This window comes from Helianthus annuus, chromosome 7 (genome assembly GCF_002127325.2).
Source record: "Helianthus annuus cultivar XRQ/B chromosome 7, HanXRQr2.0-SUNRISE, whole genome shotgun sequence".
Taxonomy (NCBI): domain Eukaryota; kingdom Viridiplantae; phylum Streptophyta; class Magnoliopsida; order Asterales; family Asteraceae; genus Helianthus; species Helianthus annuus.
Genome location: NC_035439.2, coordinates 105,327,844 through 105,344,696, shown reverse-complemented (window position 1 = coordinate 105,344,696; position 16,853 = coordinate 105,327,844). Strand labels below are relative to the sequence as shown.

At 37.4% G+C, this 16,853-nt stretch overlaps 2 protein-coding genes and 1 long non-coding RNA gene across 4 annotated transcripts; all 3 read right to left on the bottom strand.

Moving 5' to 3' along the window:
• Positions 1-1,570: 1,570 nt before the first annotated feature.
• On the bottom strand, positions 1,571-9,470 carry LOC118480220. Its single transcript, XM_035974952.1, has 5 exons — positions 9,401-9,470; positions 8,359-9,321; positions 7,598-8,073; positions 1,722-1,892; positions 1,571-1,618 (listed from the first exon to the last, which is right to left on the bottom strand). Exons 1-5 carry the CDS (start codon positions 9,468-9,470, stop codon positions 1,571-1,573), a joined length of 1,728 nt encoding a protein of 575 aa, XP_035830845.1.
• A 2,781-nt stretch (positions 9,471-12,251) lies between these two features.
• LOC110905660 lies at positions 12,252-13,940 on the bottom strand. Its single transcript, XM_022151238.2, has 6 exons — positions 13,720-13,940; positions 13,427-13,635; positions 13,225-13,345; positions 12,947-13,126; positions 12,785-12,853; positions 12,252-12,684 (listed from the first exon to the last, which is right to left on the bottom strand). The coding sequence occupies exons 1-6, from the start codon at positions 13,792-13,794 to the stop codon at positions 12,637-12,639; spliced, it is 702 nt and encodes a 233-aa protein (XP_022006930.1). The 5' UTR covers positions 13,795-13,940; the 3' UTR covers positions 12,252-12,636.
• A 1,172-nt stretch (positions 13,941-15,112) lies between these two features.
• LOC110905661 lies at positions 15,113-16,211 on the bottom strand. 2 transcript variants are annotated; one of them, XR_004862307.1, is made up of 4 exons: positions 15,845-16,211; positions 15,649-15,676; positions 15,274-15,294; positions 15,127-15,183 (listed from the first exon to the last, which is right to left on the bottom strand). It is a non-coding gene; the product is annotated as an uncharacterized LOC110905661 (long non-coding RNA). The 2 variants fall into 2 exon arrangements; XR_002573321.1 differs by lacking the exon at positions 15,649-15,676 and having other exon boundaries at positions 15,113-15,183.
• Between the last annotated feature and the right edge of the window lie 642 nt (positions 16,212-16,853).

The following is a 16,853-nucleotide window of genomic DNA, read 5'->3' as shown; positions in this document are numbered from 1 at the left end:
AGTGTGTTGCGGATTTTGAAAAACCTGCTTTGGCGAGCAACAACATGAGTACATTGTGGTATTGAAACCTTTGAGAAAGTTTCAGAAAGCACATCAAAAGCAATCATATAACTTTTAGCAGGCGCCCAATAGTGTGGAGATGCAAAATATAAAACATTGTTGCATAAAGTGCCGGGAGACCACAAATATAACCTTGAAGCGTAATCTGGTCCTTTGAAAAAAGTTAAAGTTTTCCATTGATGTGTGTTCCGAGAATACACACGAGGTACAACATCATCCATACGACGTTGGAGATGTAATATTTTAACATCGTTAAATGAGTCTAGATAAATCCCAACTGCATCTGCCTTGATATCGAAAAAACTTTTAGGTTTATTATGACACAAATTCAAAAATTTATTGGTGGTTGGATTCCACAGAATCAATTGGTCTGAAGGACCTTGGATGCACATCAGTAAAAGACCATATTGAGAAGCAAGAATCGTTAGATTGGAAAGAGGGGTATCAACGGGGAAGGAAATAAACTTCCTTTCAGAAATGTCTACCTTTCCTCCAATCAAGTTGTCAATATAAATCGATGACATGCTCAACGTGATTAGCTTACGATGTTCACAATTAGACATACGATGAGAGTGAATAATAGAAAACATAGGTGAAGACAATTCATAACGCCATTGCTTGCAAACTGATTTAAATCGTCCAACACATTTACTTAGTAGCCTTGATAGAATTTCGTGAGCAAACATTTCAAACTCAAGAGGTTCCATCCTAAAAAAAAATTCATATGAAACAAATGATAAGATTTATGTATATGAATTTGTGAAGCAAGCAACCAAGAAACATTAATGATCTACAAACATATAACAGAGAAATAATGAATCGTATAAAGATGAATGACAATTTAAACAAAAATACCACAATAATAGATACAAAAGCAAACCGAAATTCCGAGTTGGAGATAATAACCTTTTGTGTCAACACATCTAATCTGACCCACTAACAATTGCTTTATTTATCATTCCATTTGAAGGTAAGTATTTATAATTAATGACGATATTTTATTTTAAGCATGAGATGTCAAGGATTATATAAAATTTAATTAAAATGTTGACTCCATAATTAGATAAAGTGGCCATACATCTATTTCATTTCATAATAATTTATAAGTAATTAGGATACTCTATTTTAAGCATGAGATGTAAAAGATTATATAAATTTGATTGAAAATAGTGACTCAAAATTTGAATTTTGAAATATTTATAATTAATGAGAATATTTTATTTTAAGCATCAGATGTAACCGATTATATAAATTTGAATGAAAATATTCAATCCATAATTAGATAAATTGAACATAAATCTATTTCAATTTGATATGATTGATAATTGATCATATTGATAATAATAAATATAAATAATAAAGAAAAATGAATAAAAACAATCAACAGTGTGCTTGATTAAAGGAAACAAATAAGAAGATTGATAATTGATTAATTATTCGTAAACTTAAAAAACAGTCAATCATAGCAAAATACAAAATAGATGAAGAAAATGAACACCCATGCAGGTTCTCAAATGTCAAACGGATCTGGAAACATGCCTTGTTCCAATAGTTCATCCTGTAACAGATATGAGAAAGAATTTGACAATTAATATGAACGCTGTATAAAGAAATATTAATTTTGTAATCATTAAAATTATCTAACGACATTAACATCTTACCACTGTATTACTAACGCGATTCGTATGCCTCTGTAAAAATTCAAAACTTGAAAGATCTTCATACCATTTTTTACATACACTTATAAACCGACATAGTGATTTGTGAGGGAGCCTAACAAAAATTTCCATGATCACAACATCAAACGGAATTTGATCCATTATACGAAACACCTAATAAAATGGAAACGTATAATAAAACATAAATGATATTAGTTTGTATTGATACATGAAAAAGAGATTGTGTATTATTTAAGAATTTTGCATAGTACCTGGTTGAAGAAACCAAAGAATAGGTTGAAAGTTTATATGTAATGGAGATGTATGTTGTAATTTATATAAAATGATATTTTAAATGGAATGTTCTTTTATGAAGGGAAATTTAAAATAATTTTAGTAAACCGGTTGGGATTCACATATGATAAGCAAATTCTTATATAAATGTAAAGAATTGTTAAAAACTAATACATATAATACTATCTGTAAGTATACATTCACCGGTGATTTAATTATTTATTTAAAAAACCCCAAAAAAAGTTGACTTAAATAATTTATATACTAAGAATGTTATTATAATGTTAGGTTTATAATGTTATATTTGGATTGTACATTGTTAATAGTTATCTATAATAATATATATATATATATTCTATGAATAAATAAATAACACAATTAAAAATATTTATACATAAAATTTAAAATATGCAAAGAATAATTAATAATAACTCTTTATTTATATTCAATATCAAGAACTACAATAACCATAAACATAATTACATACAAAAAATGCAAAGCCTGATCAATACTATCATCTTCTATAGATATATAGATCACAAACCACAATAAAGTGATTAACAATAATTTCATGCTATTGATATAACAATGCAAAACTGTCACACCCCCAAAATACCACATGCGAGAACTCCGCGGGATGTGCGACGTACCAGGATTCGAGCCACCAATCACATTGAACCACGCATTGTATTTAAACAAAACATATCATTAATTGCCAATAGTAAATGTCAATCATAAGATTAAACCAAAAGAGTTGTGTAGCGGAAGCATATAGTAAATCGTTAAACAACTATTTCATAATAAGTGTTCAAAACCAATGTATCAAATATATGTTTATCCAAGAGCCTCGATCCGTGACCACTCCAGCACTCCCAGATAGCAAGTCCATGTCAAGAAATCTAACGACCTGCAAGCATGCAGACAAGTGTGTCAGACGACGCTGGTGAGTTCAAAGTTTTGTTAACGCGTTTAGTTACCAGATGTGTGTTACAACAGTTCACCGTTTAGTTTTGATGTTGTTATTAACTCGATTACCGTATGTGGCGACTAGTTGTGTTTGCCCAAACCCCAATGCCTCTATCAAAGCATTGGTCAAGTGGTCAAGGTAAATAGTTCACGCCCGTCCATTCCGGCCCGGTGTGAGGGTTCCAAACCTAATAGCGCTATCAACTAAATACCTCGTTGTATTCTCAGCAACACGGTAGATGTAAGGGGTCTTATAAGATAGATTCTGAGTTCCATAACCAACATCCGTGTTTAACAGTTTACCCAGCATTCCTTCCCGAAACGTTTACCAGATGTCCCAAACCACCGGGACGCATGCTTAGAAAAGTGCAGTGAACTCACCTTGGTTTGCTCGGTTTGTTATTGTGCTTCTAGTGTTAATTAATGATTAGGTCCATTACACGCGACCTAAGGTACATTGCACATGAACTCAATGTAAGTGTTTACGTTCAAATAAGGTTTACAATTCCTTGGTGTCCGAACAACTGTGTTCCGTGTGATAATTGTTTACAGATTGACATGACATAGACTGCACATACATACAGTAACACACAGTGGCATGCAAGGTGTTCTTCGTACAACACTAAAAGGGTTTTGAACTTAGCATTATAAGTAAACTCGGATCCCTAGTCTTAACATTAAGCTCTAATACTTGTGTTTACAATAAACTCGGGCACTTATATTTACATGAAACTCGGACTACACACACATCAAACTCGGACATCTAGTCCTTGGGTGAAACTCGGACCTTATAAGCATCAATAAAACTCGGACCATGTGTTTCATAACAAAAACTCGGACCAAACATCTTCTAGGTGAAACTCGGACCAAACAACAAACAAAAACTCGGACCATGTGTTTCATTTACAAAAACTGGGACTCAAGGAGTCCTTAAAATAAAGTCAGACTTTGTGTTTCTTTAATAAACTCGGAGACAAGTGTCATGTTACAAACTCGGACTTGTGACTTCACAAAACCCTGACACTTAACTCCGAGCTAACAACATGCGTGATTTCCAAAACCAATTTACAGTTTTCAATGGAACAGTTGCATTGCAGGTTACGATCAAAACCCTAATTTTCATTCATTGGCAATGCTGTAATCTAATCAACAATCAAACACCTCTAATATGTTAGGCATCTTAATGTGAGGCAAGTGATTACACAACTATTCACAAACCATTTCACAATAATCAGGATGATCAATAAACACAGAACCATTGTTTGGAGAACTAGGGTTTGCATGAATCAAATAATCAATGATTAGCAACAAATAATCATTAAACGTTCACCTTAGATTGATTCTAGATGGATTGGGAGATCAAGAGTGATGCAAGAGAACTTGTGTAGCCAAGAATGATGAGAGAAATGGTTGTAGAGAGAATGATTTAAACTACCGTAAAATGATTTGTGAGGAAGGTTTTAGGGTTAGGAGTTATTAAGGTTTCACTAACTACTCTACTCACCCCTAAGTATCATCTTTTACATAAAACACACACACCACAAATAATTTACAGTCAAGGCACATAGTTCTCGTGTTAGTCAAATAATGCATAAAGTAATGCATAGTTCCATGAAATGCTAAAGATTGTGCGACCAACTTAATTGTGTTAAGTTAAAGCATTAACCTGAAGTTACGGGTTGCCACATCATCCCCAACTTGAAAGAAATTTCGTCCTGAAATTTGCTAAGCAACCCAAAACAGCGAGACGGTAACTCAGGATGACTGGGGATTTTTCGCGGGTACCACATCATCCCCAACTTGAATGGGAATTTCGTCCCGAAATTCACTAGTTGCATTAGATCTAGACTTGACAGGCTTAGACTTATCCTCTGGGAATAAATGTGGGTACTTAAGCTTCATCTGATCCTCGCGTTCCCACATGAACTCCGGTCCACGCCTTGAGTTCCAACGAACTCTCACAATTGGAATATGGCTATGCTTGCGAACCTTAACCTCCCGATCCATGATCTCAATTGGTTCTTCGACAAACTGCAATTTGTCGTCGATCTTCAGCTCTTGAAACGATACAACCAGTGTTTCATCCGACAAGCACTTCTTTAACTGTGACACATGGAAAACATCATGGACGTTACCCAACTCAGCAGGTAACTCCAACCTGTAGGCCACCTTACCAATTCGCTCCAGAATTCTGAATGGCCCTACGTAACGAGGGTTTAGCTTGCCACGTTTCCCAAAACGCACCACACCCTTCCAGGGTGAGACTTTCAACATGACGCGGTCGTTAACTTCAAATTCCAAGGGTTTCCTACGCTTGTCAGCGTAGCTTTTCTGGCAGTCGCGCGATGCAGCCATACGGTTTCGGGTCTGAGCAATATTTTTCTAATGTTTTGAGCACAAGCTTAGGGCCTGTGATCTGACTGTCACCCACTTCAAGCCAACAGAGAGGAGAACGGCATTTCCGGCCGTACAATGCTTCGAACGGAGCTGCCTGGATACTAGTGTGGTAGCTGTTGTTGTAAGAGAACTCTATAAACGGTAAGTGCTTCTCCCATCCTTTCCCAAAATCAATAACACATGCCCGCAGCATGTCTTCAAGTGTCTGAATGGTGCGCTCGCTCTGACCATCCGTCTGTGGGTGACAAGCGGTACTCATATCAAGTTGCGAACCAAACGATTTATGCATTGACTGCCATAATTCAGAAGTAAAACGCGGATCTCGATCGGAGATAATAGAGGTTGGCACCCCGTGCCTGGAAACCACCTCCTTAAGGTAAACTGCTGCCAGCTGCGAAAACTTATCTGTTTCTTTGATTGCCAGAAAATGTGCTGACTTCGTGAGACGATCAACAATTACCCAAATAGTATCATTTCCAATCTGAGTCCTCGGTAACCCTGTAACGAAATCCATGGCGATCTGCTCCCACTTCCAAGTGGGTATCTCCAGCTGCTGAAGTAGACCCGAGGGCTTCTGATGTTCTGCTTTGACTTTAGCGCAAGTCAAGCATTTGCTCACGTATGTGGCGATGAGAGCTTTCATATTCGGCCACCAATACAAAACTTTAAGATCCTGATACATCTTATCCGATCCCGGATGAATGGAATATCGTGACTTGTGCGCTTCATCCATCACAAGCTCTCTGAGATCACCAAACAGAGGAATCCAGATTCTTTCCATAATATAATAGATGCTATCAGATCTCTGCTCGAGCTGCTTTTTCATACCTCGCAAACCCTCAGCTTCAATGTTTCCTTCCTTTAATGCCTCAGTCTGTGCCGTACGAATCTTATCAGGAAGGTTCGAATGAATAGTGAGTTGCAAAGCGCGAACCCGTTTAGGCTTCGTCTCCTTTCGGCTAAGTGCATCAGCTACTACGTTAGCTTTACCCGGATGATACTTGATAGCACACTCATAATCGTTCAAAAGCTCTATCCAACGTCGTTGCCGCATATTCAACTCTTTCTGGTCGAAGATATGTTGAAGGCTTCTGTGATCGGTGTAGATGGTGCATTTGGTACCGTACAGATAATGCCTCCAGATCTTCAACGCAAATATCACAGCTCCTAACTCCAAGTCGTGAGTCGTATGGTTTTTCTCGTGAACCTTCAACTGTCGCGAAGCATAGGCTATCACCTTCTCGCGCTGCATCAACACGCAACCGAGACCCTGAACTGATGCATCACAATAAACCACAAAATCTTCGGTACCCTCTGGTAAAGACAAGATCGGTGCGCTGCATAATTTCTGTTTCAAAAGCTGGAAGGCGTCCTCTTGTTTCGTTCCCCAAGAGTAAGCAACGTTCTTCTGAGTCAAGGAGGTAAGGGGTTGAGCGATCTTCGAGAAATCCTGAATAAACCGATGATAGTACCCTGCAAGACCCAGGAATTGTCGCACCTCCGAAGGATTCTTCGGTGCCGCCCAATTCCTAATAGCATCGATCTTGGCAGGATCCACATGTATCCTCAACTCATTGACAATATGCCCAAGGAAGTGTACTTCTCGAATCCAGAAATCACATTTAGAAAATTTTGCGTAAAGCTGCTCCTTCCTCAGGAGCTCCATGATAAGACGCAGATGTCGCTAGTGATCTTCCTTGCTCTTCGAGTAGATTAAAATGTCATCTATGAATACTATAACAAAATCGTCGAGATATGGTTTACATACGCGGTTCATGAGATCCATGAAGACCGCTGGTGCATTCGTTAACCCAAACGGCATAACCAAAAATTCATAGTGCCCATAGCGCGTTCGAAAGGCCGTTTTCGGAACATCCTCCTCTCGGACTCTCACCTGATGATAGCGATCTTAAGTCGATTTTCGAATAAAAACTTGACCCTTGCAACTAGTCAAACAAGTCATCGATGCGTGGCAATGGATAACGGTTCTTGATGGTCACCTTGTTGAGTTCCCGATAATCTATGCACATGCGAAAGGACCCGTCCTTTTTCTTTACAAACAACACATGGGCTCCCCAAGGCGAAGAACTGGGTCGAATAAAGCCCCTGTCCAACAACTCCTGCAGCTGGTTAGACAGTTCTTGCAATTCCCCAGGTGCTAAACGGTAAGGAGCACGAGCAATTGGAGCTGCTCTTGGTGCAAGCTCGATCTGAAATTCTACTTGACGATGAGGAGGTAAACCAGGAAGCTCCTCAGGAAATACATCGGCGAATTCGCGTACCACTGGCAGATCCTCGATCTTTCTTTCTCCTGACGGGGTATCCGTAACAAGTGCCAAAATAGAAGGATACCCCTTTCGTAAGCACTTCTGCGCCTGCATAGCTGAAATAATACCGACCATCGCACCACTGCGATGCCCCTGAACCAACAACGGCTCTCTTTCAGGTATAGGGATATGCACAATCTTTTCCTTACACAGAATCTCAGCTTGGTGCTTAGATAGCCAATCCATACCAACCACTATATCGAAACTACCTAGGGTAACAGGAAGGAGGTCAATATCAAATATTTGACCCACGAGATCTAGTTTACACCCAAAATGGACATGTGAAGCTTCTATCGTTTTACCATCAGCTAGTTCTACTACTTGCTTAACCTCTAAAGGTGTGGGGGTTGACCCTAGTCGCTGACTAAACTCTAGGGACACATAACTCCAATCGGCACCGGAATCAAATAACACAGAAGCAATAAGATTGTTTACAGAAAACGTACCAGTCACGACATTGCCGTCGTTCCTAGCATCCCCAGCCCCGATCGTGAACACCCTACCACGAGCACCGCTGCCCCCATTGTTGCCATTGTTGTTGTTCCCAGCATTGTTGTTATTCTGGCGATTGTTGTCGTTGGCGTTCTGATTCAACTGAGGGCAATCCCGCTTAAAGTGGCCCTCATCCCCGCACTGATAGCACCCTTTCTTGAAACCCTGGTTCTGCTGAGGTGGCTGCCTCTGCTGTCTCTGATACAGCTGGTTTTGCTGCTGTTGATGTTTCGGCTGCGGGGCCCTACAATCTTTGGCCTCATGGCCCACTTTGTCACACCTACGACATGTCCGGACGCACTGCCCGTAATGATGATAGCCACACTTATTGCACTGTGGCTTCTTCCCAACATAAGAGCCCTGATTTTGGCTACCTCCTTGGCCTTGATTGACGGAAGACAATTGACTGATACTGCGGTTGATATTGTTGTATGGCCGTTTCTGAGACTGGCTAGCACTAGTTGCTTTGTCAATGTCGTTCCATTTCCGCTTGTTGTCACTAGCGGGCACAGTTGCGGTGGATGTAGGAGCAGTAGTGGCTGAAACACGCGGTGGTAGTGAATTACTCTCCACTTCTTGATCAACAATCTTGTGGGTCAAACGAACAATCTGTGTCAAGTTATTGAGATTTGCTGCAGTAACTAAACCCTTCACTCGTGGAGGTAATCCCTTGATGAACAGCTCAATCCTTCGAGGCATGGGTCGGGACAAATTCGGACACATGTCAGCCAACTCATACGACCGCTTCACGTATGCTTCGATTTCAGATCCCACCATTTTCAGGTCATAATACTCGTTCTCCAACTTCTGGATCTCGTCGCGAGGACAATACTCCTCCCTGATCAATTCCTTAAAGTCATCCCAGGTAGTGGCATTTGCCGCCTCGATGCCCAACAACTGAACCTGGGCATTCCACCATGTTAGAGCACCATCCACAAGCGTGCCCGTAGCATATTTCACCCTGTCCCCAGCAGGACAGCTACACATAGCAAATACCGACTCAGCCTTCTCGAACCATCGCAAGAGTCCCACAGCCCCTTCAGTCCCATTGAAGGTCTGGGGCTTACAGTCCATAAATGTTTTAAACGTGCAAGCAGGCTGGTTGTTTTGGTGTTGCGCTTGCTGACCTAATGAAAGGAAACACCTTACAGAGGTAAGAGACGTGTACGCGACACATGGTTAAAGAGTATTTGGTACATTTCGTACCAGCTTGGTAGGCTGCCAGAGCCTCAGCCACACGTGTGTTTATCAGATCGGTCAACTCAGCTTGAGTCATGTTGATGTTACCACGTCCGTGTCCTCGTCCGCTCATGATTCTATATATGGAAATGAACCGATTTAGGAGTCGAATGAGATGGAAGTCAAGTATCACGTTGATATCTACGTACTACCAAGTTTATACATAATAGGGCAGAACCCTTCTCACGCTCGATAAGCCTTACTGGGACTTGCATGCACCTCACGTTATTGTTAAGTGTGCACCCATAATAATAAGGCAATTTGCATGCTTATCTCAGTGCCTCTTAGCTTGCGCTAGAAGTTTCCCCTCGTTCAAATTACACAACGTAAAGTATCACAGGGTTATGATTCACATAAGTCGAAGAGTAGTGTCACACTATCAAGTCACCATAGTATCTAGTGTGTCATTTCATGCAAGTTGTGAGTGTGTGACTGCTAAACAAGTAATGCATAAAGTAAACAGAAGACGAACCTTGCAATCTGGAGCTGAGTGTTATGATCGATTTTCGAAGGTGTTCGGTTGTATTCTGGTTTTACAAAAACGTTTTAAAATCTAGTTCACTATAACCAGTGGCTCTGATACCAAACTGTCACACCCCCAAAATACCACATGCGGGAACTCCGCGGGATGTGCGACGTACCAGGATTCGAGCCACCAATCACATTGAACCACGCATTGTATTTAAACAAAACATATCATTAATTGCCAATAGTAAATGTTAATCATAAGATTAAACCAAAAGAGTTGTGTAGCGGAAGCATATAGTAAATCGTTAAACAACTATTTCATAATAAGTGTTCAAAACCAATGTATCAAATATATGTTTATCCAAGAACCTCGATCCATGACCACTCCAGCACTCCCAGATAGCAAGTCCATGTCAAGAAATCTAACGACCTGCAAGCATGCAGACAAGTGTGTCAGACGACGCTGGTGAGTTCAAAGTTTTGTTAACGCGTTTAGTTACCAGATGTGTGTTACAACAGTTCACCGTTTAGTTTTGATGTTGTTATTAACTCGATTACCGTATGTGGCGACTAGTTGTGTTTGCCCAAACCCCAATGCCTCTATCAAAGCATTGGTCAAGTGGTCAAGGTAAATAGTTCACGCCCGTCCATTCCGGCCCGGTGTGAGGGTGCCAAACCTAATAGCGCTATCAACTAAATACCTCGTTGCATTCTCAGCAACACGGTAGATGTAAGGGGTCTTATAAGATAGATTCTGAGTTCCATAACCAACATCCCAGTTTAACAGTTTACCCAACATTCCTTCCCGAAACGTTTACCAGATGTCCCAAACCACCGGGACGCATGCTTAGAAAAGTGCAGTGAACTCACCTTGGTTTGCTCGGTTTGTTATTGTGCTTCTAGTGTTAATTAATGATTAGGTCCGTTACATGCGACCTAAGGTACATTGCACATGAACTCAATGTAAGTGTTTACGTTCAAATAAGGTTTACAATTCCTTGGTGTCCGAACAACTGTGTTCCGTGTGATAATTGTTTACAGATTGACATGACATAGACTGCACATACATACAGTAACACACAGTGGCATGCAAGGTGTTCTTCGTACAACACTAAAAGGGTTTTGAACTTAGCATTATAAGTAAACTCGGATCCCTAGTCTTAACATTAAGCTCTAATACTTGTGTTTACAATAAACTCGGGCACTTATATTTACATGAAACTCGGACTACACACACATCAAACTTGGACATCTAGTCCTTGGGTGAAACTCGGACCTTATAAGCATCAATAAAACTCGGACCATGTGTTTCATAACAAAAACTCGAACCAAACATCTTCTAGGTGAAACTCGGACCAAACAACAAACAAAAACTCGGACCATGTGTTTCATTTACAAAAACTCGGACTCAAGGAGTCCTTAAAATAAAGTCGGACTTTGTGTTTCTTTAATAAACTCGGAGACAAGTGTCATGTTACAAACTCGGACTTGTGACTTCACAAAACCCTGACACTTAACTCCGAGCTAACAACATGCGTGATTTCCAAAACCAATTTACAGTTTTCAATGGAACAGTTGCATTGCAGGTTACGATCAAAACCCTAATTTTCATTCATTGGCAATGCTGTAATCTAATCAACAATCAAACACCTCTAATATATCAGGCATCTTAATGTCAGGCATGTGATTACACAACTATTCACAAACCATTTCACAATAATCAGGATGATCAATAAACACAGAACCATTGTTTGGAGAACTAGGGTTTGCATGAATCAAATAATCAATGATTAGCAACAAATAATCATTAAACGTTTACCTTAGATTGATTCTAGATGGATTGGGAGATCAAGATTGATGCAAGAGAACTTGTGTAGCCAAGAATGATGAGAGAAATGGTTGTAGAGAGAATGATTTGAACTGCCGTAGAATGATTTGTGAGGAAGGTTTTAGGGTTAGGAGTTATTAAGGTTTCACTAACTACTCTACTCACCCCTAAGTATCATCTTTTACATAAAACACACACACCACAAATAATTTACAGTTAAGGCACAAAGTTCTCGTGTTAGTCAAATAATGCATAAAGTAATGCATAGTTCCATGAAATGCTAAAGATTGTGCGACCAACTTAATTGTGTTAAGTTAAAGCATTAACCTGAAGTTACGGGTTGCCACAAAAACCACACTAAAAATAAAACAACATCGATGTTGGGTAACAAACTAACATCACGTCAACGCATTAAAGTATTGAATTTCAATGTAATAAAAATAAAAGTTTTTAATGCTAATGTAATAAAAAAACGACGTATAATAAATATAACTCGACGTACAAAAAAAATACAAATGCTAATTAATAATATCATCTCTTATTGATATAACGATAATAAACGAAAATCAAGATAAACCGCAACAAACATTGAGTAAAAAGCAACATCAAGTACTGACGCAAATGTTCTTAATACGATTGAACGAAAAAAAAATTGAAAACTTGTTTGAAGAAACTGAGATGACTATTAGATTCTGAGACTACTTTTCCAGCTTTGGATTCAAAAGACCCACCTTCACAATCAAACCTTCATTGTTCTCACAATCACCCTTACGCGGGTTAGTTGAAGACTGAGAAGAACATAAATCCACATCATAAACAGCATCCAAATTATGCTTAAGTTCATTCTCCAGCATCTTCGAAGAACAACAATTATCCGCTCCGGAGGGTGTAGTAAACATGCTATTGTTCAAATTGGACATCGGCGTGTCGTCATCACCGGTACGGGAAACAGAATCTTGTAAAATAAAATTAAAAAGGTAAAAAAACAGTTGAAAAAATAAGGTGAATGACAAAATATTGAAGCATTAGAGAACTAAAGAATTTGTTTCACAGACCCGGATTTGGATGTTAACAGTTGGATTTGAATCAGAAGGAACAACATTTAAAGGTTCATCATCAGCAGACTGTATTTATTTCATATGTTTCAATAAATGTTGTAAAGTGCTATAAGTTTTTATAACAAAAAGTAAAGCTAACGTATAGAATAATTTTCGAACCTGGAAAGCAGCAAAATGCCTATCAAGATCTTTGATGATTGCAGGATTTTCAGTCAACTTCGGCACCGAGTAGCCATCTGATTTGTTTTTTATGTTAAATGAACATATGGCTATCTTAAACGCAAACCTCCTATTTAGCAATGCCTTCAGCTCCTTGGGAAAGTTACCTTCGCTGGCTAACTGTTTGATACACATTATTATAAAGTTAACAATGTAACATAAAAACATTAAAACGTATAAAGCAATTAAGGAAATGGTATTTGGAAAATATAAGTTACCTCCATGTTTTTATCCAATAGCTGGTTTGCGTTAACCTTTATCAGTTTAACAACTTCACGTTCAAACAACGTCAAAGTAACAATCCCGGTACAATCCTGAACACGTATTAGAACTTTTATCCTACAAAAATTTCAAATAAGATTTTATTAACGATCGATCATGTTTCATAATATGGATAATAAATGAATCAAGTAAATTAACCTGGGAACAGACACAACAGTCCTTTTATTGCACCGATCAGTTTGGCATTCCAAGACAGTTACTTCATCATATCCTTGACTTCCATCTTCCTTGTCCTTGCAAATAGTGTTCGTAAGAACCTTTTTGTTGCAAGTTTTACATGCATTGTAAAACCATGAGTCTTCTGAAGCAAAGCTCTTAATTGTTCCCAGGATAATAACAAACTTTTCCTGTATAGATAGTATATAATTTACTACATTATGAAAGTTAAAAAAATACGTATAATAAAAAAATAATAAAAATTGTAAGAATACTTGGGATGTTTCGCTTAATGCTCCAATCGTACTAAAGGAAATATTAGATAAATACTCATCAGACATTGACTTCATAAAAGAGGAACTCAATCCAGAGTAACCGGAAGACGTTGACGCAGTAAGCTGAGCAAGGAAACTGTACAGAAATAATAACGTTCTCTTGATATTTCGCTTAATGTTCAAGTTCTCTTGAAGTTTATCTAATTCTCGTAATTTTCTCTGTAAATTTTACCTTCAGAAGCAAAGTACTTGAAAAGCGAACTAATTCACAACTCCTCAAGAAAGAGAAAAAAATCCAGCATAGTTAATAAAAATATCTTGAAGTAAAAATAAAAATTTAAAAAGCTTACTGAGGACTCAACAGAACTTGAACCATATGGCATACTCGTACATATAAAATACCTATAACAAACCAAACAAACAATAGGCTTAAAATAAAAAAAATACATTTTTGAAACATCTATGAAATTCTTTAAATGGCTGGAAATAATCTGATTGTGTGTTTTCAATTATTTGTGTGTTTAATAGGCTTGTGCGTCAACAACAGAACCTAGTTTGACATACAGAGAGGTCATTTAGGTTTAAAACAAATGCTATATATCTTTCCAAATTCTGAGAAACTTCAAAAATAATGTGATTGTCGTAAATTATGGAAACTAACACAAAATTTGGAAGCAATTAAACTTTAATATAAGTTATCTTGATAAATTTGGAAATATGTTACAATTTAGACAACTTTGATAAATATCCACAATTGATATAAATTTCAAAAATTCAAATTTTGAAATAATCAGTCAAAAAAATTTACTTAAATAGTTAAATATTATTCAAACTTAAATTCAAAACCAATGAGCTTAATATGTTCATAATATAATCAATATCTGAATGATTGTGAAAAATAATCAATCACATTCATGGACCTGAGAAGAAGCTCGAGACCACTGATTCAATTCATACCTTAGTTGTCGAATGAAGAATGTTGTTTGGAAAAAAACTAATCTTCACAATTAGTACATTGCTAGAAAGCCTTAATAAACCCTTACCATCTTGTTGGATGAAATACGAAGAATATCAAAATAGAATACGAAAAATTGAAGAACGCAAATCAAATAACAAATCAGAACACTGTAAATCATCATCAACAACAAACTAAAAGACTGTAAATAAAAATATGAGTAACATGAGAACACAATCAAAACATCAACAAAATATCATTTCATATGATTCGAATCGGATAATGCAAAATCATCATCAACAACAAAAAAAAAAAAAAAATCATAAAAAATTATTGTATTTGTAACAAAACATCATTTCATATGAATCATGATAAAAAACAAACAAAACATCATTTCGTATGAATCATGATCGAACAACATAAAGAAACAATATTTAACCTTAATCATGTAGTTTTACCTTAGATCTTTTTATAGATTCTTGATTAAATTTACCTATAACATGTTCAATCTACAAAAAAAAAAAAAAAAAACAGAAAAAATCATCAAAAATTGACATTAAATATTTACAATACATAAATATCTAATATAGATTACATACCTGCAAATTATGTGGAATGATCTACAAAAAAATAACAACAAAAAACATTAGGATCTGCCGAAAGGGTTTTGAACAAAAAAATTCCTATAAGATCTAACAACATAAATAAACAGTATTTAGGTTTGATCAAGTACACACCTAACAATCAAATTTACACACTCTTTTGACATTGTGATTCAAACACCTTCAAACACTGATTCAAAAGTCAAATTAAAAAAAAACTGTTTTACCATGCTTCAAAGAATGCGTAAATTAAAACCATTGATGGTTAAGTATGGTGAACACACGCCAACACAAACATTCAATTCTTCCAAATTTGGGTAAAGAAAAACCACTGATGGTTGCAGAGACTGAGCAGAGATGGCACTAAGATACCTTATTTGTAAGCCGCCACCGGTTACACCTTGTTGCAATTGATGAAAAAAAAAAAACAAATCGATGTCCAATAAAGAGCCATAATCTGAACTAATTTGTAAAAAAAACGTAATCTGAACAAAAATAAACCCTAATCTCATAATCGAATTCGTGAAAAAACTAAAAACAAAACAACACAATTGTAAGATATACTCACCTTGTAGTGGAAGAATTAAAATCCCTAAGAATTTCTTCTTGATGATGTGCAAGACACCCTTGTTTAGATTGTTTTGGAATCGCTTGTCAAAGAAGAGAGAAACAGGAGCTTCAGATCTAGGGTTTGTGAAAACATGGAATTGTGTCAAGGAAGAAAGCCTTTTAAAAAATATAAGGGATCCATTTTTTTAATATTGGGTGACCCAAATCCTCAGCCGGATCCCGCGTCCCACACTTTTTTGTTTTGTGTTTTGAGAATTTTGGTTTATGTATAGAGAATTGAGATGGATTCCCTCCTAAACTCAAAATCCACCTTCACCAAAGCTTGCCACATCAAAAAATGTCCCAAATCACATGCTTTAGGTTAGTTTTGTGAGTTGTAGCTTTCCTTTTGTGGGTTGTATCATTTGTTGGTATTTATTGACTTTTTGTTTTTGGGGTGCGTCATTTGCACCCCCACTGCTTCGCTTAACAACAACCGTCCACCATCGCCTCCGTCGTGATCCACCACTGGCGACGCGTTGTTTTTCGTTTATTATCTTCTTTGGTGGAAAGTTTATCTAAGAGAGGTAAATTATTTTGTTTATTTCCGGTAAACCCTGAATTGTTTAAGGTTGTTTTTTTGTCATCTTTGACGGCTGTTTGTTATGTTTGCTTCTTTTGTTTACCTTTTCCGGTAGAACTTTGGATTTGTGGTTTCATGTGTTGTTTTTGGGACGACGGCTTTTTAGCTTAATCTTCGGCGTATTTTTGGGTTATGGCCAGATTTTTTTATTTACCGTCAATATGTTTGTTTTGCGTTTGGGTTTTTCCAATTCCGACAATGTTGTTCTTAATTGTTTTTGTTATAGTGTTGGGATATGTTGTCATTGGGTTCTACTATGGATGAGATTGGTACAATATCCGTATCGGTGTCGAATTTGGACAAAACTGGGTATCAAATACTGTGTCGAATACATTGGTATGGTACGGGTACATGCATTTCGGTACGGTACTCCCTTTGGTACCAC

Bases quoted from the DNA above. Each gene is read 5' to 3' on its own strand.
- LOC110905660 (XM_022151238.2), bottom strand. From the start codon at position 13,794: ATGAAGTCAATGTCTGATGAGTATTTATCTAATATTTCCTTTAGTACG. The intron at 13,346-13,426 runs GTTAATTTACTT...AAATTTTTGTAG, and splicing joins ACTGTTGTGTCTGTTCCCAG to GATAAAAGTTCTAATACGTG. The intron at 12,685-12,784 runs GTCTGTGAAACA...TTATTTTACAAG, and splicing joins CTGTTAACATCCAAATCCGG to ATTCTGTTTCCCGTACCGGT.
- LOC118480220 (XM_035974952.1), bottom strand. From the start codon at position 9,470: ATGACTCAAGCTGAGTTGACCGATCTGATAAACACACGTGTGGCTGAG. The intron at 9,322-9,400 runs GTACGAAATGTA...TCCTTTCATTAG, and splicing joins TCTGGCAGCCTACCAAGCTG to GTCAGCAAGCGCAACACCAA. The intron at 8,074-8,358 runs GTTTCAAGAAAG...ATGTGTCCCTAG, and splicing joins GCCACCTCAGCAGAACCAGG to AGTTTAGTCAGCGACTAGGG.